General features: G+C 44.3%; 1 protein-coding gene across 2 annotated transcripts in view; it reads right to left on the bottom strand.

Moving 5' to 3' along the window:
* The window catches only part of LOC139418747 (ATP-binding cassette, sub-family G (WHITE), member 4a), a 37,459-nt gene extending 18,344 nt beyond the window's left edge, over positions 1 to 19,115 (bottom strand). The window contains exons 1-2 of one of the 2 annotated variants that reach the window (XM_071168420.1): positions 18,503 to 19,115; positions 12,015 to 12,261 (exon numbers count right to left, since the gene is read on the bottom strand). In XM_071168420.1, coding sequence (XP_071024521.1) covers positions 12,015 to 12,261; positions 18,503 to 18,550 — 295 coding nt within the window. In that variant the 5' untranslated portion in view covers positions 18,551 to 19,115. The remainder of the gene's footprint in view (positions 1 to 12,014; positions 12,262 to 18,502) is intronic. The other variant, XM_071168422.1, reaches the window with a different exon arrangement.
* Positions 19,116 to 23,982: the final 4,867 nt, after the last annotated feature.

The raw sequence follows: 23,982 nt of genomic DNA, 5'->3' as shown, positions 1-23,982 counted from the left end.
TCGGTTTGTAGTCCCATAGCAAAGGGTCTGAATACTTATGTAAATAAGGTATTTCTGTTTTTAATTTTATAAAAATGTGGTAACATTTATAAAAACCTGTTTTTTGCTTTTTCATTATGGGGTATTTTGTGTAGATTGACGAGGGGAAAAAATGCATTTAATTGTCACATCTTCTCCGGCACTCAGCGTCACCGGTCTCCTAACCACCGGTCCTGGCAACGCATCTTTACGCACACCTGCGTCACACCTGGACTTCATTACTCCCTGATTACTTGCCCTTTATATAGCTCTCTTTTGTTATCAGTTTTGGTTAGGCAGTATTGGTTATGTTTTTTGTCGGATGTTTGTCTTGTATCGTTCTATGTTCGTTAATATTAAACTCACTAACTGCACCTGATTCCTGACTCCCTGCGTCAACATTACAGAATACTGCCTCACCAAATGGAAGCAGCAGTTAATGACGACATCTCCCAAATGGTCAGCGAACAGGGACACCTACTTTGCCAACATCATGACCAGCTGGCACAACTGGATGAAGTCCTGCACGTTCTTCAACGTCTCGACAATTCACTAGGGGCGTCACCTCAAACAAGCGGAGGACAAGTCGACCCAGTGAGCCTGCACCCCAGCCCATCCAACAGTCCGCCCAGGTCAGCGATGCCCGTTTGTCCCTTCCCTCTATTCCACTCATCAGATGGGAGCCCCCACCACGGAGAGGTCCAAGGTTGCCACGGTTATTTTCCTGCTGACCGGACAGACATTGGAGTGGACTATGGCCATCTGGGAGAGAGGAGGAGCTGGGATCCTAAGAGGGGTTCATGGCTCTGTTCACAGGGGGTCCACTGGAGGGCAGAGAGGAGGGGGAGCGCCTACGCTGACTACAGCAGGATGACCACAGCGCAGTACGTGCTCACCTTTCGGACAGTGGCAGCATGCAGCGCATGGAATGAGCCAGCGCTCTGCACCGAATTCAGAAAAGGATTGCGTGAAGAGGTCCAGACGGAGTTGGCGGGCTAAGACGACAAACTAACCTTCTTCGCGAGCGTTGGCACCCCCATCGCCTCTCTCCCTCCTTCGCTGACCGTTCGGAGTCAGAGCCTGAACCCATGTAGGTAGGGGCCACACGCCTCCCCGCGGCTGAGCAACGCCATCAGAGACAGTTAGGGCTATGTCCTTATTGTGGCCAGGAGGGGAACCAGCTTCTACGGTGTCCGGTACGTCTCAACCCGGAATCCACGTGAGCAGAGGGACGGCCCTGTGATTACCCGTCTCCTGGGTTAGGCATGAGTACTCCATCACTTTGCGGCAAACCTTTTTTTGTATCGATTTCACTAGCTGGCTGTCCCTCATCTATTGTTTCTTCAGCTCTAGTACATTCCCATGCAGCAGGCAATTTTATTGACCAGGCCCTTGCCTCCTACCTGCACATCACCTCATACAAGGTCTCCTCTCCATTTCCAGTCCAAGCGTTGGACATGCGACCTTTGGGACCCAACACTATTACGCACATCACAGCTTCACTCACCCTCACCGTGGGACCCAAGCACCAGGAAAGCCTTTCTTTCCTCATCACCGCCGCACCTGTGCACAACGTCATCCTTCGCCTTCCGTGGATCCAACTCCATAATCCCACCCTCTGCTGGTCAGAGAGGAGGATTACCGCCTGGGGTCCAGGATGCCGGAGGACCTGCTTTTCCGCACCCTGTAGTTCAACGTCGGTGGAGGGCCCTATGAGTGTCTGCCAGCCCAGTCCTCCCGTATCAATGGCCACGTGTTTTGGGACGTAGATGTGGACATCCGACAGGCTCTGGAGAGGGAACCCACTCCTGCCACCTGCCTTCCGGAGCACATCTACGCCCCCCATTGGGGTCAGAGATCGGGTGCTGACCTTGGCACACATATCCCTCACCATTGGACACCCAGGTATCACCAGCACCACTCAACACCTTTCTAAGAAATACTGGTGGCCCACTTTGGCGCAGGACGATGCTGTGTCAACTCATGTCAACACATGTTCAGTGTGTACATGTAACAGTATAACTTCAGACCGCCCCCTCGCCCATACCCGGGCGCGAACCAGGGACCTTCTGCACACATCAACAACAGTCACCCACGAAGCATCGTTACCCATCGCTCCACAAAAGCCGCGGCCCTTGCAGAGCAAGGGGAACTACTAATTCAAGGTCTCAGAGCAAGTGACGTCACTGATTGAAACGCTACTTAGCGCGCACCGCTAACTAAACTAGCCGTTTCACATCCATTACATACACAATTTAAATCTCCTTGGCACGCTTCATCAGGTAAAGTATTTCACCTTCCCTGGTCTCATCGTTCCATTGATTTTGTCACTGATCTCCCCTCCGCTGATGGGTTCACCATCATTTTGGTGGTTATGGACAGATTCTCAAAATCATGCAGTTTCATCCCTCTCTCTGGTCACCCTACCACTCTCTAGGTCGTCGAGGCACTGTTCCAGCAGGTCTTCCAGCACTATGGCCTTCCGGGGAATATCGTCTTCAATCATGGCTCTCAATTCACATCCCATGTATGGAGTGCTTTCATGGAGAAGCTGGGGGTCACGGTCAGCCTCACTTCCGGGTACCGGCCTCAATCTAATGGGAAGGTGGAGCGGATTAACCAGGAGCTGGGGAGGTTCCGGATGATTCACTGCCAGGACCGGCAGTAGCAGTGGGCCCGATTCCTTCCTTGGAATGATACGCCTAGAATTCAACCCCTTGGGTTGTGCCGTGGCGGAGATCTTTGTGGGCTATACTCGGCCTTGTCTCAGGATGGTAAGTTGGTGGTTGAAGATATCCATCTAGTGGTGTGGGGGCTGTGCTTTGGCAAAGTTGGTGGGGTTATATCCTTCCTGTTTGGCCCGGTCCGGGGGTGTCCTCGGATGGGGCCACAGTGTCTCCTGACGCCTCCTGTCTCAGCCTCCAGTATTTATGCTGCAGTAGTTTATGTGTCGGGGGGCTAGGGTCAGTTTGTTATATCTGGAGTACTTCTCCTGTCCTATTCGGTGTCCTGTGTGAATTTAAGCGTGCTCTCTCTAATTCTCTCTTTCTCTCTTTCTTTCTCTCTCTCGGAGGACCTGAGCCCTAGGACCATGCCTCAGGACTACCTGACATGATGACTCCTTGCTGTCCTCAGTCCACCTGGCCGTGCTGCTGCTCCAGTTTCAACTGTTCTGCCTTATTATTATTTGACCATGCTAGTAATTTATGAACATTTGAACATCTTGGCCATGTTCTGTTATAATCTACACCCGGCACAGCCAGAAGAGGACTGGCCACCCCACATAGCCTGGTTCCTCTCTAGGTTTCTTCCTAGGTTTTGGCCTTTCTAGGGAGTTTTGCCTAGCCACCGTGCTTCTACGCCTGCATTGCTTGCTGTTTGGGGTTTTAGGCTGGGTTTCTGTACAGCACTTTGAGATATCAGCTGATGTACGAAGGGCTATATAAATACATTTTATTTTATTTTATTTGAATTCATGGCAACATTCCTCCACCGGGCTGACTTCCTTCCAGTGTGTTCTAGCCAGCCCTGGCTCCGTGGACTCCGAGCCAGACCGAAGCTCCTGCGGTGGACGAGTGGTTATGGCATGCAGAAGAGGTATGGAACAATGCCCACGTGAGACAGCGTGCCGTCCTCCATCAGAAAGAGCAAGGGATCACCACCACAGTGAGGCTCCCGTGTTCCATCCTGGTGATCGCGTCTGGCTCTCCACCAAATAAAACACAATTTTATTGGTCAACTACACATGGTTATCAGATGTTAATGCGAGTGTAGCAAAATGCTGGTGCTTCTAGTTCCAACAGTGCAGTAATATCTAACAATTCCCAACAACTATCTATTACACACAAATCGAAAGGGGTGAATGAGAATATGTACATATGAGTATATAGATGAGCGATGGTTGAGTGGCATAGGCAAGGTGCTGTAGATGGTATAAAATACAGTATATACAGTGGGGCAAAAAAGTATTTAGTCAGCCACCAATTGTGCCATTCTCCCACTTAAAAAGATGAGGCCTGTAATTTTCATCGTAGGTACACTTCAACTATGACAGACAAAATGATAATTTCCAGAAAATCACATTGTAGGATTTTTAATGAATTTATTTGCAAATTATGGTGGAAAATAAGCATTTGGTAAATAACAAAAGTGTATCTGAATACTGTTATATACCCTTTGTTGGCAATGACAGAGGTCAAACGTTTTCTGTAAGTCTTTACAAGGTTTTCACACACTGTTGCTGGTATTTTGGCCCATTCCTCCATGCAGATCTCCTCTAGAGCAGTGATGTTTTGGGGCTGTTGCTGGGCAACACGGACTTTCAACTCCCTCCGAAGATTTTCTATGGGGTTGAGATCTGGAGACTGGCTAGGCCACTCCAGGACCTTGAAATGCTTCTTACGAAGCCACTCCTTCGTTGCCCGGGCGGTGTGTTTGGGATCATTGTCATGCTGAAAGACCCAGCCACGTTTCATCTTCAATGCCCTTGCTGATGGAAGGAGGTTTTCGCTCAAAATCTCACGATACATGGCCCCATTCATTCTTTCCTTTACACGGATCAGTCGTCCTAGTCCCTTTGCAGAAAAACAGCACCAAAGCATGATGCTTCCATGCTTCACAGTATGTATGGTGTTCTTTGGGTGCAACTCAGCATTCTTTGTCCTCCAAACACGACGAGTTGAGTTTTTACCAAAAGTTCTATTTTGGTTTCATCTTGCTATATGACATTCTCACAATCTTCTTCTGGATCATCCAAATGCTCTCTAGCAAACTTCAGACGGGCCTGGATATGTACTGGCTTAAGCAGGGTGACACGTCTGGCACTGCAGGATTCATTCACTAGGTCCCCCCGTGTGTTTCTGGGATTTTTGCTCACCGTTCTTGTGATCATTTTGACCCCACGGGGTGAGATCTTGCGTGGAGCCCCAGATCGAGGGAGATTATCTGATTATCTTGATTATCTGATTATCAGTGGTCTTGTATGTCTTCCATTTCCTAATAATTGCTCCCACAGTTGTTTTCTTCAAACCAAGCTGCTTACCTATTGCAGATTCACTCTTCCCAGCCTGGTGCAGGTCTACAATTTTGTTTCTGGTGTCCTCTAACAGCTCTTTGGTCTTGGCCATAGTGGAGTTTGGAGTGTGACTGTTTGAGGTTGTGGACAGGTGTCTTTTATACTGATAACAAGTTCAAAAAGGTGCCATTAATACAGGTAACAAGTGGAGGACAGAGGAGCCTCTTAAATAAGAAGTTACAGGTCTGTGAGAGCCAGAAATCTTGCTTGTTTGTAGGTGACCAAATACTTATTTTCCACCATAATTTGTAAATAAATTCATAAAAAATCTTACAATGCGATTTTCTGGATTTTTTTCCTAATTTTGTCTGTCATAGTTGAAGCGTACCTATGATGAAAATTACAGGCCTCTCTCATCTTTTTAAGTGGGAGAACTTGCACAATTGGTGGCTGACTAAATACTTATTTGCCCCACTGCACATGTGATATGAGTAATGTAAGATATGTAGACATTATTAAAGTGGCATTATTTAGAGTGGCATTGTTTAAAGTGACTAATGATCCATTTATTAAAGAGTAAACAGTGATTAAACAGTGATTGGGTCTCCATGTGGGCAGCAGCCTCTCTGAGTTAGTGATTGCTGTTTAGCAGTTTGATGGCCTTGAGATTGAAGCTGTTTCTCTTTCTCTCAGTCCCAGCTTTGATGCACCTGTACTGACCTTGCCTTCTGGATGATAGCGGTGTGAACAGGCAGTAGCTCAGGTGGTTGTTGTCCAGGAACCTCCCGCTCCGCCTGTTTTGTAAGTCCCCGGGGCCTTTCAAGGTCCTCCGGAGGGTCAACGAGGTAACTTACAGATAACAACTCCCCACTAACTACCGGATCTTTTCATGTTTCCCTCCGTAAGCCATTGGTTCCTGGTGTCCTGGCTGATGCCGTCCCCCACGACACCCCTCTGCCTCCCTTGGACATCGAGGGGAGCCCTGCCTCTGCTGTCAGATCACTCCTGGGCTCCCGATGTCGTGGGAGGGGTGCTGAGTTCCGGTGGACGACATTCGAGATCCCAACATCATCCGAGAATTCCACCTTCACCGTCTACTCCTGCTCTTCCTCTCGACGTCGCCGGTCTACTAACCACCGGTCCTGGCCATCCATCCTTACGCACACCTGCGTCTCATCATCAGTCACACCTGGACTTCATTACTCCCTCATTACTTACCCTTTATAGAGCACTCTTTTGTTATCAGTTATCAGGCACTATTGGTTGTTTCCTGTCAGATGTTTCTCTTGTTTTCTATCGTTCTATGTTCGTTAATATTAAACTCACTAACTGCACCTGCTTCCTGACTCCCTGCATCAACGTTACATTAATCCATTTTAGAATAAGGCTGTAACAAAACAAAATGTGGAAAAAGTGAAGGGGTCTGAATACTTTCCAAATGCACTGTATACAGCCAATACATACAGGTAGAAAAAGTGCAGTTCATAATCAGCAATTAATCTGTACACTATACAGTAAACATCAGTACACTCTGTCAACTACAATATCAACTGAATACCAGCCTGCTGTATTTTAATACAGTATTGTATAGTATTGTATCCCAGTATTGTATGGAGAAGCTGTGTCTCTCATATAGAAGCTGAATAGGTTATTCAGTTCACAGAGATTATTTAGAGTCTGACTGAAACCAGTGTGACTGAAACCCTCTGGCAATATTACAGGTCACCTTCACCACATACATACACACACACACTTCTTCATCCCCAGCACATTCCTCCTGATGTCTAATGGCTGCCATTCCCATCCTCACCCCTCCTCCCCCTCCCCTGCAGTGTATTACATCCATTGGATACACCACAGACAGACAGGGGAGCAGCCCCCTGTCAGAGAAATAGCTCTTCCTCTGCGTGTAGCGCATACTAATGATCTAGCCTACTGCTGCGGGTGGAGTGTCTAACCCTGAGTTGCTGATGTCGCATACTGATGTGGTTATTCACCCTCACATTGTCTGCTGTGTCATAGAAAGAGGTGAGATGACTTTCCTCCACATTGTTTATGTCACATACGGTAAGACTCTTGCCCATTCACGCAGCGAGACACAGACACACGCACAAACACAGACACATGCGTGGGCACAGACGCACATACGCACCCACACACCCTTCTTCCGCCTCCCTTACACTGCTCTCATGTGGCTATGGGCTCAGGGGAGTCTGGAACTTTCAGTCTCTCTGTGGTACAGCACAGGAGATCATAGTGCATCACACAGTCTTCAGTCCAAGCAAGCCTGATTTCAGATGTGTCCATATACTGTAAACAGGATTATTAGGGAAGTCGTTCTCGTTGCAAAGCATTTAAATGTTTGAAACAAAACTATTATATTAATCTGACTATCCAAAATAATAGTATTATTGTGTGCATGTAACCATACTCAATATATATAGATGATTTAGTGCCAGTAGCTACCTACAAGCTGAAATTCCACAGGCCTTGTGAATGAAGCAGAGCCGTTGTGGGACGTGAGGAGTGTAGAAATGACCAGGTGTGTGTATGCGTGTGTGGACCAGATAGCAGGAAATAACAGAAGGAAGAGCTCCAGACACCTGCGGGGGGGGGGGGGGGGGGGGGGGGGGGGGGCTGCATGACAGGACCCATTCTAGGCTCTCCTGTTCAGAACGCCATCCACCCCCTCTCCTCAGCTTCAAATGACACACACACACACACTCTGTGCCTGAACTGACGTTACGTCATCCGTAATCTTATTTATCCTCATCCATCCTCCCAGGCATAAATGGGCATCACAGGGAAGGCGACTATAAAAATGAATGAGAAGAGGTGGCTGCCATGCCCCACCTGACCCTCACATCTCTGGGTCTTTACTCCACACGAGAGCCGACCAATCAAAGCAATGGTGCTCTCACTGATTGACTCTCCTTATGCATCCTGTTCCACTTCATGTGAACCACAAAAATCCTCAGATATTACGGCTCCTTTTCAACCTTCATGTTCCGAGTTCTCTCTCAGCTGAATCTCAGAAGTCAGCTGTTATTACAGCTCTCTCTTCACCCTAATGTGTTGTGTTGTTCTCTCTGAGAATCACACAGACTCCTGCGATATTACAGTCCTCTCCCTGGGCCCCTCTCCACAGCCTCCTTCCCCCCACCCTTCTGCTGAGATCTTCATAATATCTATTGGGTGCAAAAGCATATCCTGGAGCACAATGCTCTGCTCCACACCATCACATTATTGCTCATTCTCATTCTCTCTGCTCATTTTGATGAAGGAAAAATGTTTAGGTGGCTCAAAAAGGAAGATCAAAAAATATTGCTCAGTCTATAATGACATTTGAACCAAATGAAAAGTAACAGGTAGTAGAGCCTTCTAGGGATGCAGTGAGTCTGTGAAAGAGATACGAGGCAGTGAAGGGTTAAATAGGGCTAATGCCAGGAAGGTTTCAGTCAGTCAGACTCAAAATAGCATACAGTATTCAGCTTTTATATGAGAGACTCAGCTTCTCCATACAATACTGTACAATCCTATATTAAAAACCACTAGTAGAACCAGTTGGCTGGCCTTCAGTTGCTTTTGTAGTTGATGGCATGTACTGATGTGTATAGTGTAAAACATTTACAGATGAATCATTGATCGCTCATGAACTGCACTTTTTCAACCTGTATGTATTGCCTGTATATATCCTTATCTATGCTTGATTGTGTTTTGATTATGTATGCACACCCTCCTGTATTTCCCCACAGGGACAACACAGTCATTATCTTATCTTAGGCATCCACCTATGCATATCTATATCTATGCATATCTATGTTACTGAAGGGGTAAATAGTCTCTCAATGAACTGAATAACCTATGCAGCCTCTATGGGAGACAGACACCACTTCTTCATACAATACTGGGATAGGCTACAATACATGTAGCTACACATATAAATAAGGGCACAGACCACAGACATACCTTTACATGTGTATATGGATAACAGGGAAAGGCTAGGAGAGGTTAGCTACATGCAGAGTTGAACAACAAAACAGTGGGTAAAAACCACTGATTGAATGTAGAATGCTGATGTAACAACGTTTCAATTCAATGCATGAACAAAGGGGTTAGTTATCGATCAGACCAGCCTTCAGTCAGGAATCTCTCTCTCTACCCCATTTCCCATTTGGACCCAGACACACAGGCGCATACGTACACATGCACATTCGAATGTGCACATGCAGGCTCTATACATACGTACACACACACACGCATACACACACTGTCTCCCAGTCTGACCATGTGATTCCATTACTGTCTGCCCCTTTTGTCTCTACTATCATTACTACTAGACATGAAGGTACTGGACCACTTCCACCACACTGTCCCTAATGGACATCAATAACATAAGACCAACAACAGCAGTGATGGAATGTGGATCTGACTTACTGCAACACCATGCTTCATGTTCAATGATTGTGGTTGTGTTATCTACGAGTGGAATGCACAGAGCCCCTCTACAAACACAGTGGAATACACATCTACCCAACACCCATAATGGACATCAATAGAACATGAGATAAACAACAGTAGAAAGATAGGATGTATGACAAAATCAGACATACTGTATTATTATGCTGATAAATGTAGCCTATAAATGAAGAACCTGTAGAGGACACAAAGACATGGTGTAGGGGTTTGGTCTAAGGAGGACGTTGTCCTGACAGAGAGGTATGGCCAACCAGAACCATTTTGTGTCATTCTGGAGACTCCAAGGCTCCGAAGTTGCTCATTAATCAGGCTGGTGGGTTTAAATGCCGTTAATATTTAATGAGCAGATCAATCGTATATTGGGCCAGTCTGTCTGCCTGGCGTAGCCCATAACCTGGGTGTATCGTACATCGTAAGATGGGTTGGAGGGTAGGCTGCTAGTGTAAATTATTTATTGTGTCTAAACTCTGCTGAACACAGCACAAATATACAGCAGCCATACAGCCTGGTAGGACAGACGTACGTACGTACGTACATACGTGCGTACGTGCGTGCGTGCGTGCGTGCGTGCGTGTGTGTGTGTGTGTGTGTGTGTGTGTGTGTGTGTGTGTGTTGCATACAGATCATTGGTCCTTCGAGCTGGATACTCCAGACACACAGAGAGAATAAGAAGAGTTCAAGGAGTAAGAAAATCTACCAAGATAGGTATGGTAAGGTCTTATAATTCACTGTATCACAATTCCAGAGGGACAGAAGTTTACATACACTAAGTTGACTGTGCCTTTAAACAGCTTGGAAAATTCCAGAAAATGATGTCATGGCTTTAGAAGCTTCTGATATTCTAATTGACATAATTTCAGTCAATTGAAGGTGTACCTGTGGATGCATTTCAAGGCCTACCTTCAAACTCAGTGCCTCTTTGATTGACATCATGGGGAAATCAAAAGAAATCAGCAAAGACCTCAGAAAAAAATTGTAGACCTCCACAAGTCTGGTTAATCCTTGGGAGTAATTTCCAAACGCCTGAAGGTACCACGTTCATCTGTACAAACAGTACGCAAGTATAAACACCATGGGACCACGCAGCCGTCATACCGCTCAGGAAGGAGACACGTTCTGTCCCTAGAGATGAACGTACTTTGTTGTGAAAAGTGCAAATCAATCCCAGAACAACAGCAAAGGACCTTGTGAAGATGCTGGAGGAAACAGGTACAAAGGTATCTATATCCACAGTAAAAACGAGTCCTATATCGACATAACCTGAAAGGCCGCTCAGCAAGGAAGAAGCCACTGCTCCAAAACTGCCATAAAAAGCCAGACTAAGGTTTGCAACTGCACATGGGGACAAAGATCGTACTTTTTGGAGAAACGTCCTATGGTCTGATGAAACAAAATAGACCTGTTTGGCCATAATGACCATCGTTATGTTTGGGGGGAAAAGGGGTACGCTTGCAAGCCGAAGAACACCATCCCAACCGTGAAGCATGGGGGTGGCAGCATCATGTTGTGGGGGTGCTTTGCTGCAGGAGGGGCTGGTGCACTTCACAAAATAGATGGTATCATGAGGCAGGAAGATTATGTGGATATATTGAAGCAACATCTCAAGACATCAGGAAGTTAAAGCTTGGTCGCAAATGGGTCTTCCAGATGGACAATGACCCCAAGCATACTTCCAAAGTTGTGGCAAAATGGCTTAAGGACAACAAAGTCAAGGTATTGGAGTGGTCATCACAAAGACCTGACCTCAATCCCAAAGAACATTTGTGGGCAGAACTGAAAAGGCGTGTGCGAGCAAGGAGGTCTACAAACCTGACTCAATTACACCAGCTCTGTCAGGAGGAATGAGCCAAAATTCACCCAACTTATTGTGGGAAGCTTGTGGAAGGCTACACCGAAACAGTTGACCCACATTAAACAATTTAAAGGTAATGCTACCAAATACTAATTGAGTGTATGTCAACTTTTGACCCACTGGGAATGTGATGAAAGCTGAAATAAAAAATTCCCTCTACTATTATTCTGACATTCTTAAAATAAAGTGGTGATCCTAACTGACGTAAAATTGATTTTTCACTAGGATTAAATGTCAGGAATTGTGAAAAACTGAGTTTAAATGTATTAAGCTAAAGTGTATGTAATCTTTAGACTTTTATACTTTAGACTTCAACTGTAGATACATAAATTAATCTATACGATATATACAGCCATCACCAAATAAAGATTCTCATTACTTGGCCATTATGCTCTGTGATGTTATCAGGGTCATGTTCATTAGGGATCAAATGAAAGAAAACTATCTGAAACAGGGAGGGACTATCTGAACTTGTCCAATAAGAGTCTGGAAGACATTTTGCTACAGTGCGCCCTAACAAATATGACCCTGTTGTATTGTTTTTGTAGGGGTGGTGTATGGGTGGATGTATAGCTCAGCTACCTATCTATCTTTAGTATGTGTGGTGTAGGGGTGGTGCATAATGTCTGGGTGGTGTGTGGGCTGCAGTACCTCTCCTCCTCCAGCAGGGGCCCTCTCTGATGGTGTACGACAGCTCAGTGAACTCTATGTCCACAGCAGAGCGCCGAGGCAGGTGGGAGAACCGCTGGGCCTCCGTAATGTGGTTCTCCACTTTCTTTAGGTGGGTGAGCAGCGGGGCCTCCGTGGGCACTCCCACACCCCCAGGGAGTTTGGTCTCCTCCATGGGGATGCTGACAGAGACAGACGTCTCTAACGTCCTCTCAGCCATACTAACAGACTGGAAAAGAGGGGGGAAACTGTCAGTTACTTTAATACTACAGATATTATGTAATTATTACACATGTTATTATTGTGATGAGTGTGTATATGAGATGAGATTCTACAAGTAGGTTACCCAGCAAACTGGGAACATTCCCAGAACATTGCCTAAAATTCCCATTAAGTTCTAATTAGAGTTTTATCTAACATTAGGAAATATCCTTGGAATATTCTTCTAACATTCACTAAAATGTTGTGCACAACATCTGTAACAACCACCACAGAACATTCCCCAAAAGCTATTAGGTTTCCAGAAAATATAATAACAGTCATGTTTCTCAGCAAACCAAAATTGGTTCTGTGAAAGTTCCCAGAACATTTGTGAGGTTGCGGAAAATGTTCTCTTAAAGCAAAAACTTTCCAGTCATGCTGATGATTATACAACGTTTGTATAAAACATTCACCTCTTGTTGCAAGAACATTCCCAGAATGGAGATCCCAAAATATATGTTCCAAAAACACAAAAGACAGAAGAAATGTGTTCTAGGAATGTTCTTGCAACATCAGGTGACTATTTTTTACACTATAGAAGAAACAATGTAGAATCATCCACACAACTGGACAGTATTTGTGTTTTGGGAACATGCCTTTAAGGATGTCCCCACAATGTTCTCACCAGACTGTTCCAACAACCTAATGAAACAGGTTGTTTCAGGTTCTAGGAAAGTTCTTGCAACACCAGACAAATGTTCTATACAAATATTCTATAGTCATAAGCATGACAGGACAGTATATGTGTTATGAGAACATTTGCTGCGACCTACCAAATGTTCTGTGAACTTTCACAGAAACAATTTTGGTTTGCTGGATATTCTGTTAAATCCCAAAGCAAATGGGGCAGAATAGATCCATGTTATGTTATCATACCATGGGATATAAATAAACCCAATTCTCTGCCATGGGCTTGGAGGTTTGAGTATTGAAATGTAATAAAAGTGATAGATTATCAAGCAATTGAGTGAATGATGACGTGACAAACTGACATTGATTGACTGTCAAAAACAAACTCTGCCAGGCCTACTCCATAAGGACATGACCTGGACAATCAGTTTGTAATGTAGGGATGGTGTTGCTCTATATAAAGCTGTGAACAGCGATGATGAGACATTGGAAACAGTGTTGTAGTGATTACAGACATGCTAGACAAGCTCTTAGAGGTCCGACGGTTTTGGCGGTGCTAATGTGATTAGGGCTATAGACGTCCCAAATCACACCCTATTCCCTATATAGTGCACTATTTTTACCAGAGGCCTATAGGGAATAGGGGTCCATTTGGGACACAGTTTGGTCTAGTTGTATAACGTTGTAAGAGGTTTTATTAGGTCCACAGCATAGACAGGCTGGATGTGGGGGATCTTATTCCCGGACGGTACGAGGAGTGGAGGATTTGGTTACAGACTAGCAGAGCCTTATAGTGCTGAAATGGCTAATTCACGAGGAACCTCCTGGCCTACATGGAGTATCCCCCCTCCCCCACTGCTCGAATCCTGACTCCCCACTCACTCTGGCCTGGGCAACGTGGAGGAGACACGTAGCACCACACAAGCCAATTAAGAGGAAATACACCAATATTTCACATTAGCTTTCACACACACACGTTATACTACCTGTACACCTACGCTTACCACACCACAAAAATAAAACTTTTCTGGGGTACAAAATCTGAGTCCTTCCTATCGAAGGTTGGTTGGAACACGACACCTGTCTGTTTTGTTCTGCTTCCCTTGTTTTGCAACTCACATATCAAACCTGCTCTATTGATTCTAGCTCCTATGAATTATTCTAGGGGGGACTTGGTTTCCCTACTACAGCATGAAAGGCAGGCAGGCAGAGCAACACAACACTATTTATGGGTTGCACATTGTCACAATATTTTTGTTAATGTTTTTTTGGAAGACTGAACGTTCTACTCAAGCTGTCTGAAGCTCATAGCTAGGCAGTCATAATATACAGTACACTACAGTGCGTTCGGAAAGTACTCAGACCCCTTGACTGTTTCCACAATTTATGTTACAGGCTTATTCTAAAATTGATTAAATCGTTTTTTCCCCCTCATCAATCTACACACAATACCCCATAATGACGACTCAAAAACAGGCTTTTTGAAATGTTTAAACTGTATTACTAATAAAAATGGAAATATCACATTTACATATGTATTCAGACCCTTTACTTAGTACTTTCTTGAAGCCCCTTTGGCAGCGATTACAGCCTTGTGTCTTCTTGGGTATGACGCTACAAGCTTGTATTTGGGGAGTTTCTCCCATTATTCTCTGCAGATCCTCTCAAAATCTGTCAGGTTGGATGGGGAGCGTCGCTGCACATCTATTTTCAAGTCTCTCCAGAGATGTTCGATCGAGTTCAAGTCCAGGCTCGTGCTTGGCCACATTGAGACTTGTCTCAAAGCCACTCCTGCGTTGCCTTGGCCATGTGCTTAGGATCGTTGTCCTGTTGGAAGGTGAACCTTCACCCCAGTCTGAGGTCCTGAGCTCTCTGGTGAAGGTTTTCATACAGCATCTCTCTGTACTTTGCTCCGTTCATCTTTCACTCGACTCGATCCTGACTAGTCTCCCAATCCCTGCCGTTGAAAAAAATCCCAACAACATGATGCTGCCACCACCATGCTTCACCGTAGGGATGGTGCCAGGTTTCCTCCAGATGTGACGCTTGACATTCAGGCCAAAGAGTTCAATCTTGGATTCATCAAACCAGAGAATCTTGTTTCTCATGGTCCGACAGTCCTTTCGGTGCCTTTTGGGAAACTCCAAGCCGGCTGTCATGTGCCTTTTACTGAGGAGTGGCTTCCATCCCGTCACTCTACCATAAAGGTCTGATTGGTGGAGTGCTGCAGAGATGGTTGTCCTTCGGGAAGTTTCTCCCATCTCCACAGAGGAGCTCTGGAGCTCTGTCAGAGTGACCATTGGGTTCTTGGTCAACTCCCTGACCTAGGCCCTTCTTCAACAATTGCTCAGTTCGGCTAGGCAGCCAGCTCTAGGAAGAGTATTGGTGGTTCCAAACTTCTTCCATTTAAGAATGATGGAGGCCACTGTGTTCTTGGGGACGTTAAATGCTGCAGAAATGTTTTGGTACCCTTCCCCAGATCTGGGCCTCGACACAATAATGTGTTGGAGAGCTATGGGCAATTCCTTTGAATTCATGGCTCGGTTTTAGCTCTGACGTGCACTGTCAACTGTGGGACCTTATATCGACAACCTTTCCAAATCATGTCCAATCAATTGAATTTACCACACGTGGACTCCAATCACGTTGTAGAAACATGTCAAATATCATCAAAAGAAACAGGATGCACCTGAACTCAATTTCGAGTCTCATAGCAAAGTGTCTGAATAGTTATGTAAATACGTTTTTTTATTTTTAATACATTTGCAAAAAAAAATCCTAAAATCAATTTTCGCTTTGTCATTATGGGGTATTGTGTGTTGATTGATGAGGGGTAAAAAATATTTTATTAATTTTAGAATAAGGCTGTAACATAACAAAAGTTGGAAAAAGTCAAGGAGTTGGAATACTTTCCGAATACAGACATGGGGCTTTACCTGTAAAGTATCGTCTTTCTGCAGGTTCAGGTTTCTCAATGGGTTAGGAGGTAGAAATGCAGCAATTTATTTGCTCAACACCTAGTCCTGTTACAATATGTAAAGGCCCAGTCAGTGAGTCATCAGAGTATACTGTAGGTGCGGCAGGCTGCAGCCCCTTATGACTGCCTAGCTTCAGACAGCTTGATTTATCCACAACAAGCTTTATAATAAGTTGCAATGGGAGAAAGCACAATTACAAGCAATGGACGTATACTTGACAAGATATTAGAGGTAGTTTGAAGTGTGTTATTTTGTATCAAGTCAATAGGAAGTCGCATAGGCCTAAGCTGCCACATACAGTTGCAGTCTGTAGATACTTTTGTACCTGTTTCCTCCAGCATCTTCACAAGGTCCTTTGCTGTTGTTCTGGAATTGATTTGCACTTTTCGCACCATGGTGTTTATACTTGTGTACTATTGTTTGTACAGATGAATGTGGTACCTTCAGGTGTTTGGAAATTGCTCCCAAGAATGAACCAGACTTGTGGAGGTCTACAATGTTTTTTTCTGTGGTCTTTGCTGATTTCTTTTGATTTTCCCATGATGTCAAGCAAAGAGGCACTGAGTTTGAAGGTAGACCTTGAAATACATCCACAGGTACACCCCCAATTGACTCACATTATGTCAATTAGCCTATCATAAGCTTCTAAAGCCATGACATCTTTTTCTGGAATTTTCCAAGCTGTTTAAAGGCACAGTCAATTTAGTATATGTAAACTTCTGACCCACTGGAATTGTGATACAGTGAATTATAAGTGAAATAATCTGTCTGTAAACAATTGTTGGAAAAATTACTTGTGTCATGCACAAAGTGGATGTCCTAACTGACTTGCCAAAACTATAGTTTGTTAACAAGAAATTTGTGGAGTGGTTGAAAAACAAGTTTTAATGACTCCAACCTAAGTGTATGTAAACATCCGACTTCAACTGTAGTTGAAATGATACACAGCAGTGCAGCAGTGTACAATGATACAATGTAGCATCAGCTACATAGACCAAGTCTAATTAAAGCTAACATATCTCACAGCAAAACTGCAAGGAGTCAACACTGTATCACATCAGTTTCTTCCCTGAAGGTAGAGTTGCCCTTAAAACAGATGTAATAAAGAAAACTCCAATCTACATTGTGTGGTGCTGTTATAGGCCTACTGTAAAGTATCAATTCTGTTTAGCATGGCTCAAACCTTACATCCTAGATTGAGGAAAAGGAGAAAACGAACTGACCATGGCCTCTATTGATTGACATTCCATTAGTGAACTTCAATTAGCACACTGCTTTAAGCACTATAACCCGTCCGACCACTAGCACACTGCTTTAAGCCCTAGAACTCGACCGACCATTAGAACACTGCTTTAAGCCCTAGAACTCGACCGACCATTAGAACACTGCTTTAAGCCCTAGAACCCGACTGACCATTAACACGCTGCTTTAAGCCCTAGAACTCGACCGACCATTAGAACACTGCTTTAAGCCCTAGAACTCGACCGACCATTAGAACACTGCTTTAAGCCCTAGAACTCGACCGACCATTAGAACACTGCTTTAAGCACTAGAACCCAACCGACAGAACACTGCTTTAAGCCCTAGAACTCGACCGACCATTAGAACACTGCTTTAAGACCTAGAAGCCGACCGACCACTAGCACACTGCTTTAAGCCCTAGAACTCGACCGACCATTAGAACACTGCTTTAAGACCTAGAAGCCGACCGACCACTAGCACACTGCTTTAAGACCTATACAGATCCCTGACAAACCAATGGACTACAAAACAATTTGTATCCATGTTTCCTATATAGTGTACAACTTTTTTTTATCAGAACCCTATTATCACATTATGCTCTGCAGAACCCCAACGAACCATAACTGGTTCATCCCAACAGAACCTGTGTATCCCAAATGGCACCCTTTCCCAAGTAGTGCACTATAAAAGGAATAGGGTGCCATTATGGACGCAGCCTGGCAGACCATAATGGGGTCTCTCTCTGTGAGATGAAGGTTGCCCTGTTCTTACCTCTCTCATGCATTGCCCTGCCGCCTGGCCACGTGATGGAATTGGGAGGTAATAAGGTGTCACATCTAAAGACTTATGGTTAATGTCTTTCGTCTGTAGCCTTAGCTGATACATTGCTGGCAGTAAGGAATCCAGTGCTTGTCTGTCCTAATGAGTAATTACTTGGTAATAGCCTAGAGAAGTGGCACAGGTTCTCTCTTTCAGAGGCACCTGTTACTATGTTCCCCATGATGATGTAAACATTAAACCATCTATTGAATCTGTGTTCTTTGAGCTCTCTACCTCTCCACAAGAACAAAAGGCTAAACCTAAATATGGTTGTGCTGTACATGGGCTAATATGAACATACTGTACAATCCTGAGGTGTTTGGCAGGAGGGTGGATGGAGTGAAAGAAGAGAGGTTGTCCCATGCTGTTCCATGCATTACATCACTAATACATGCATTATCTGAAATAGATTGCTATTCCACAAACACACACAGGCCTACATGCAAGCATAAACACAATACACACAAATATAAACAGCTCATTTTAAATTCTTCACATTATGAAACATTTACAAATGATGCATTAATTAATCCAACATACTTTTTCTTGAGTGTTGACTTGACCAACAATAGAGCACTCCGTTCCCATTTATGAAGAGCACTGCTCAGTTCATCCCTTTACAATGAAACAGCAGACCCAGCAACAAGAGATGGTGCCCAACGAGTCAGTCCGGTGCCAGGCAAAGATCGTCACTGTGTTCCAGGCTCCATGAATGTTCGGTTCAGTTACGGCTGTTACGATGGAGAAGGATGAGGAAACGATGTTTTCCCCCCCCAAAAAAAGATCACTCGGTGCTTGCTAGGCTACATAACGTTCTGCACACAATATCTACCGCAATTATTGTCGAAATTATCAAATCCCCCTTCTGGCCGGAACAAGTGTGGTATGATGATTGTCAGAGATTAATAATTCAACAAATGCTGCATCTTTAGTCAATCAATCAGGAGTGCGTTCGATTTCTGACAGATTATAGGCTAAATCAGATGTGTTTTACTTATTTAATTCCCATATCCAGAATACCTATCTCACAAACGTCCTTGCCGCGGTGTTGATTATATTTTCTTTCCTCCGTCTAGTCTCCACGTCCTCTTCTGGCTTGCTGCAGTAGCTCAATAGCACGCAGTACCGTTATCTTGCCGGTCAGTGCCTCTCTGGCACGCCCGTCGGTCGGTGTTTCAGGGCGTTACTGGCAGGTTTTGCGAGGAGATAGTCCACAGGAAGCCCAGGCTGAATGCTTTAAAGAGCCATGATGATGTGATTATTGTGTTTTATGTGTAGGACACATATGGATCGGGCTTATGGGTTTTCACCTGAATGAAATCAAAAAGCTTTGATAGACCCCACACAAAGTTGTATTATGGGGTGCCAACAGTAGTTTAGAAATGCGATTAACATATAACACAGCATAATAATACTTGAATATTTGTGCAATTACAAACATTTATCGCACTATTTTTTACTATTCCTTATTGGGCATAACGATTTGGAATGATTTGGCACATAGCCTATAAGCATTGACGACCACGTCGTAGCCTATGCCGGTGTGTTGCCCATAGCTACAAAAAAATCCGATTGAAAAGTCTATACACCAATCCATTGTTTCTTTATTTCATCTTAATGATGTAAGCAATACAAACGTAGGTTGTAGGCTATCGAATGCACCCACCGATGTGAATTTATCCGCGCGCGGTCTCTTTAAAGACCGCACCTGCGCATCTGTCTGGTGCTGATGCTGCAGTGCCCGGGTTATTTTCGGTGAAACAGTCGGGGTTACTCCCGTTCAAATAACGCCCTAAAAATCTCTCCGTGGGAAGAAACCAAAACATATTTGGTCTGTGTTTTTTTCGCCAGCCAACGTTGAATATTAGCCTACCTCATAAGGTACCATAAATAAGCAATTATGTCATGCTCGTCTTGAGCGGGGATAAAGTACATTACGGTCTTATTCGTCTTTAAATGGTTAGCCTGTTTAAATAGATAGTGGACCATCACAATTATCATTGTGTAACCAAGTCCAATGATAAGAGTAATGGCTGCAATTGCAGTTATTCCGTACAATAGCCCTATAATTAAATAAGAAAATATAAATACAATGAATTCTAGACATTTCTGTTTAAGAAAATACTAGGCCTACTCCCCTCTGCTGGTGTAATTTGCTGTGACTTTGTGCATCATAGATAAAGTCAGTAATTGGTCTAAGATGAATATATTCATATGGAACAGCTGACCTATAAAGATGCACTCCTCACATTTGCATAGGAACGATTTCATAATACCGTTTTTTTTTATAGCGTTGGTGCAATTTTCACAAGTATGTGGTACATTGTCAAAACTCTTAGTACAAAGCTTAAAACAGATGATCAAAAAAGGACAGTATAAATTGACTAAGGACATTGCACTAAATCAGTCACTTTTTTCACCAAACCTAATCAGTGTTATCTAGAAATGCATGTTTGAAATTGCAATACATGTTAATATAAAGTAATTGCCTTTCACAATGCAATGCTCATATTACTTTTGATATGATTCTCTCTTTTGTTAAGACATTTCACCATTACTTAATCTGACTGCTCTTAATTGAAGATCACTTAAACTTTTGGTAAACCTATAGATTTTACATGTACATATTTCTACAGATTGAGAGCTAAATAATGAAAATGTCTGAAATAGGAACATGAAAAATATATACACGTACTTGAATGTACTTCTATGATTATGACTTTACTTCACAGTAAGTTTTAAAAAAACCTGATAGACAAGATATACTATATACAACAGATGTACTGTATGTAACAAATCAAATAAAAGTTTATTGGTTGCGTACACAGATTAGCTGACGTTACAGCAGTTGCAGTGAAATGCTTCTGTTTCTAGCCCCTCTACAACGCAGTAATACAACATCCAAATCATCCAGAAAGTCCAAAACAAATAATAAATGCATCCCCAATACACGAGTGTTCAAAAGACAGTGTTCTTTCTATGACTGATCAGGTAAAAGCTATGATCCCTTATTGATGTCACCTACATCCACTTCAAATCAGTGTAGATGAAGGGGAGGAGACCGGTTAAATAATCATTTTTAAACCTGGAGACAATTGAGACATGGATTGCATATGTGCGCTACTCAGAGGTTGAATGGGCAAGACAAAACACTTACAGTGCCTTCGGAAAGTATTCGAACCCCTTGACTTTTTCCATATTTTGGTAGGTTACAGCCTTGTTCTAAAATTTATGAAATTGTCTTTTTCCCCCCTCAATCTACACACAATATCCCATAATGACAAAGGAAAAACAGGATTAATTTTGTTTTGCAAATTTATAAAGAAATAAACATAAATATCACATTTACATAAGTATTCAGACCCTTTATTCAGTACTTTGTTGAAGCAACATTGCCAGCGATTACAGCCTTGAGTCAAATTTTTTTTATCTAAATCAATTTTGTCATATACACATGGTTAGCAGATGTTAGCGAGATGTAGCGAAATGCTTGTGCTTCTAGTTCTGACAATGCAGTAATAACCAACGAGTAATCTAACCTAACAATTCCAAAACTACTACCTTATACACACAAGTGTAAAGGCATAAGAATATGTACATAAAGATATATGAATGAGTGATGGTACAGAACGGCATAGGCAAGATGCTGTAGATGGTATCGAGTACAGTATATACATATGAGATGAGTAATGTAGGGTATGTAAACAAAGTGGCATAGTTTAAAGTGGCTAGTGATACATGTATTACATAAAGATGCAGTAGATGATAGAGTACAGTATATACATATACATATGAGATGAATAATGTAGGGTATGTAAACATTATATTAAGTAGCATTGTTTAAAGTGGCTAGTGATATATTTTCCATCAATTTCCATTATTAAAGTGGCTGGAGTTGAGTCAGTGTGTTGGCAGCAGCCACTCAATGTTAGTGGTGGCTGTTTAACAGTCTGATGGCCTTGAGATAGAAGCTGTTTTTCAGTCTCTCAGTCCCAGCTTTGATGCACCTGTACTGACCTCGCCTTCTGGATGATAGCGGGGTGAACAGGCAGTGGCTCGGGTGGTTGTTGTCCTTGATGACCTTTATGGCCTTCCTGTGACATCGGGTGGTGTAGGTGTCCTTGAGAGCAGGTAGTTTGCCCCCGGTGATGCGTTGTGCAGACCTCACTACCCTCTGGAGAGCCTTACGGTTGTGGGGGGGGGGGGCAGTTGCCGTACCAGGCGGTGATACAGCCCAACAGGATGCTCTCGATTGTGCATCTGTAGAAGTTTGAGTGTTTTTGGTGACAAGCCAAATTTCTTCAGCCTCCTGAGGTTGAAGAGGCGCTGCTGCACCTTCTTCACGATGCTGTCTGTGTGAGTGGACCAATTCAGTTTGTCCGTGATGTGTACGCCGAGGAACTTAAAACTTAATACCCTCTCCACTACTGTCCCATCGATGTGGATAGGGGGGTGCTCCCTCTGCTGTTTCCTGAAGTCCACAATCATCTCCTTAGTTTTGTTGACGTTGAGTGTGAGGTTATTTTCCTGACACCACACTCCGAGGGCCCTCACCTCCTCCCTGTAGGCCGTCTCGTCGTTGTTGGTAATCAAGCCTACCACTGTAGTGTCGTCCGCAAACTTGATGATTGAGTGTGCGTGGCCACGCAGTCGTGGGTGAACAGGGAGTACAGGAGAGGGCTCAGAACGCACCCATGTGGGGCCCCAGTGTTGAGGATCAGCGGGGTGGAGATGTTGTTACCTACCCTCACCACTTGGGGGCGGCCCGTCAGGAAGTCCAGTACCTAGTTGCACAGGGCGGGGTCGAGACCCAGGGTCTCGAGCTTGATGACGAGTTTGGAGGGTACTATGGTGTTAAATGCTGCGCTGTAGTCGATGAACAGCATTCTCACATAGGTATTCCTCTTGTCCAGATGGGTTAGGGCAGTGTGCAGTGTGGTTGAGATTGCATCGTCTGTGGACCTATTTGGGCGGTAAGCAAATTGGAGTGGGTCTAGGGTGTCAGGTAGGGTGGAGGTGATATGGTCCTTGACTAGTCTCTCAAAGCACTCAAAGCACTCATGATGACGGAAGTGAGTGCTACGGGGCGGTAGTCGTTTAGCTCAGTTACCTTAGCTTTCTTGGGAACAAGAACAATGGTGGCCCTCTTGAAGCATGTGGGAACAGCAGACTGGGATAAGGATTGATTGAATATGTCCGTAAACACACCAGCCAGCTGATCTGCGCATGCTCTGAGGGCGCGGCTGGGGATGCCGTCTGGGCCTGCAGCCTTGCGAGGGTTAACACGTTTAAATGTTTTACTCACGTCGGCTGCAGTGAAGGAGAGTCCGCATGTTTTGGTAGCGGGCCGTGTCAGTGGCACTGTATTGTCTTCAAAGCGGGCAAAAAAGTTATTTAGTCTGCCTGGGAGCAAGACATCCTGGTCCGTGACGGGGCTGGTTTTCTTTTTGTAATCCGTGATTGACTGTAGACCCTGCCACATACCTTTTGTGTCTGAGCCGTTGAATTGCGACTCTACTTTGTCTCTATACTGACGCTTAGCTTGTTTGATTGCCTTGCGGAGGGAATAGTTACACTGTTTGTATTCGGTCATGTTTCCGGTCACCTTGCCCTGATTAAAAGCAGTGGTTCGCGCTTGGGTATGACGCTACAAGCTTGGCACACCTGTATTTGAGGGAGTTTCTCCTATTCTTCTCTGCAGATCCTCTCAAGCTCTGTCAGCGTTGAAGCACAGCTATTTTCAGGTCTCTATAGAGCTGTTCTATCGGGTTCAAGTCCGGGCTCTGGCTGGGCCACTCAAGGACATTCAGAGACTTGTCCCGCAGCCACTCCTGCGTTGTCTTGGCTGTGTGCTTAGCATCGTTGTCCTGTTGGAAGGTGAACCTTCACCCCAGTCTGAGGTCCTGAGCTCTTTGGAGCAGGTTTTCATCAAGGATCGCTCTGTACTTTGCTCCATTCATCTTTTCTTCGATCCTGACTAGTCACCCAGTCCCTGAAAAACCGCCATGCTTCCCCGTAGG

This window comes from Oncorhynchus clarkii, chromosome 10 (assembly GCF_045791955.1).
Source record: "Oncorhynchus clarkii lewisi isolate Uvic-CL-2024 chromosome 10, UVic_Ocla_1.0, whole genome shotgun sequence".
Classification (NCBI taxonomy): Eukaryota; Metazoa; Chordata; class Actinopteri; order Salmoniformes; family Salmonidae; genus Oncorhynchus; species Oncorhynchus clarkii.
The sequence above is the reverse complement of the archived record's forward strand: the minus strand, read 5'-3'. Positions and strand labels throughout refer to the sequence as shown.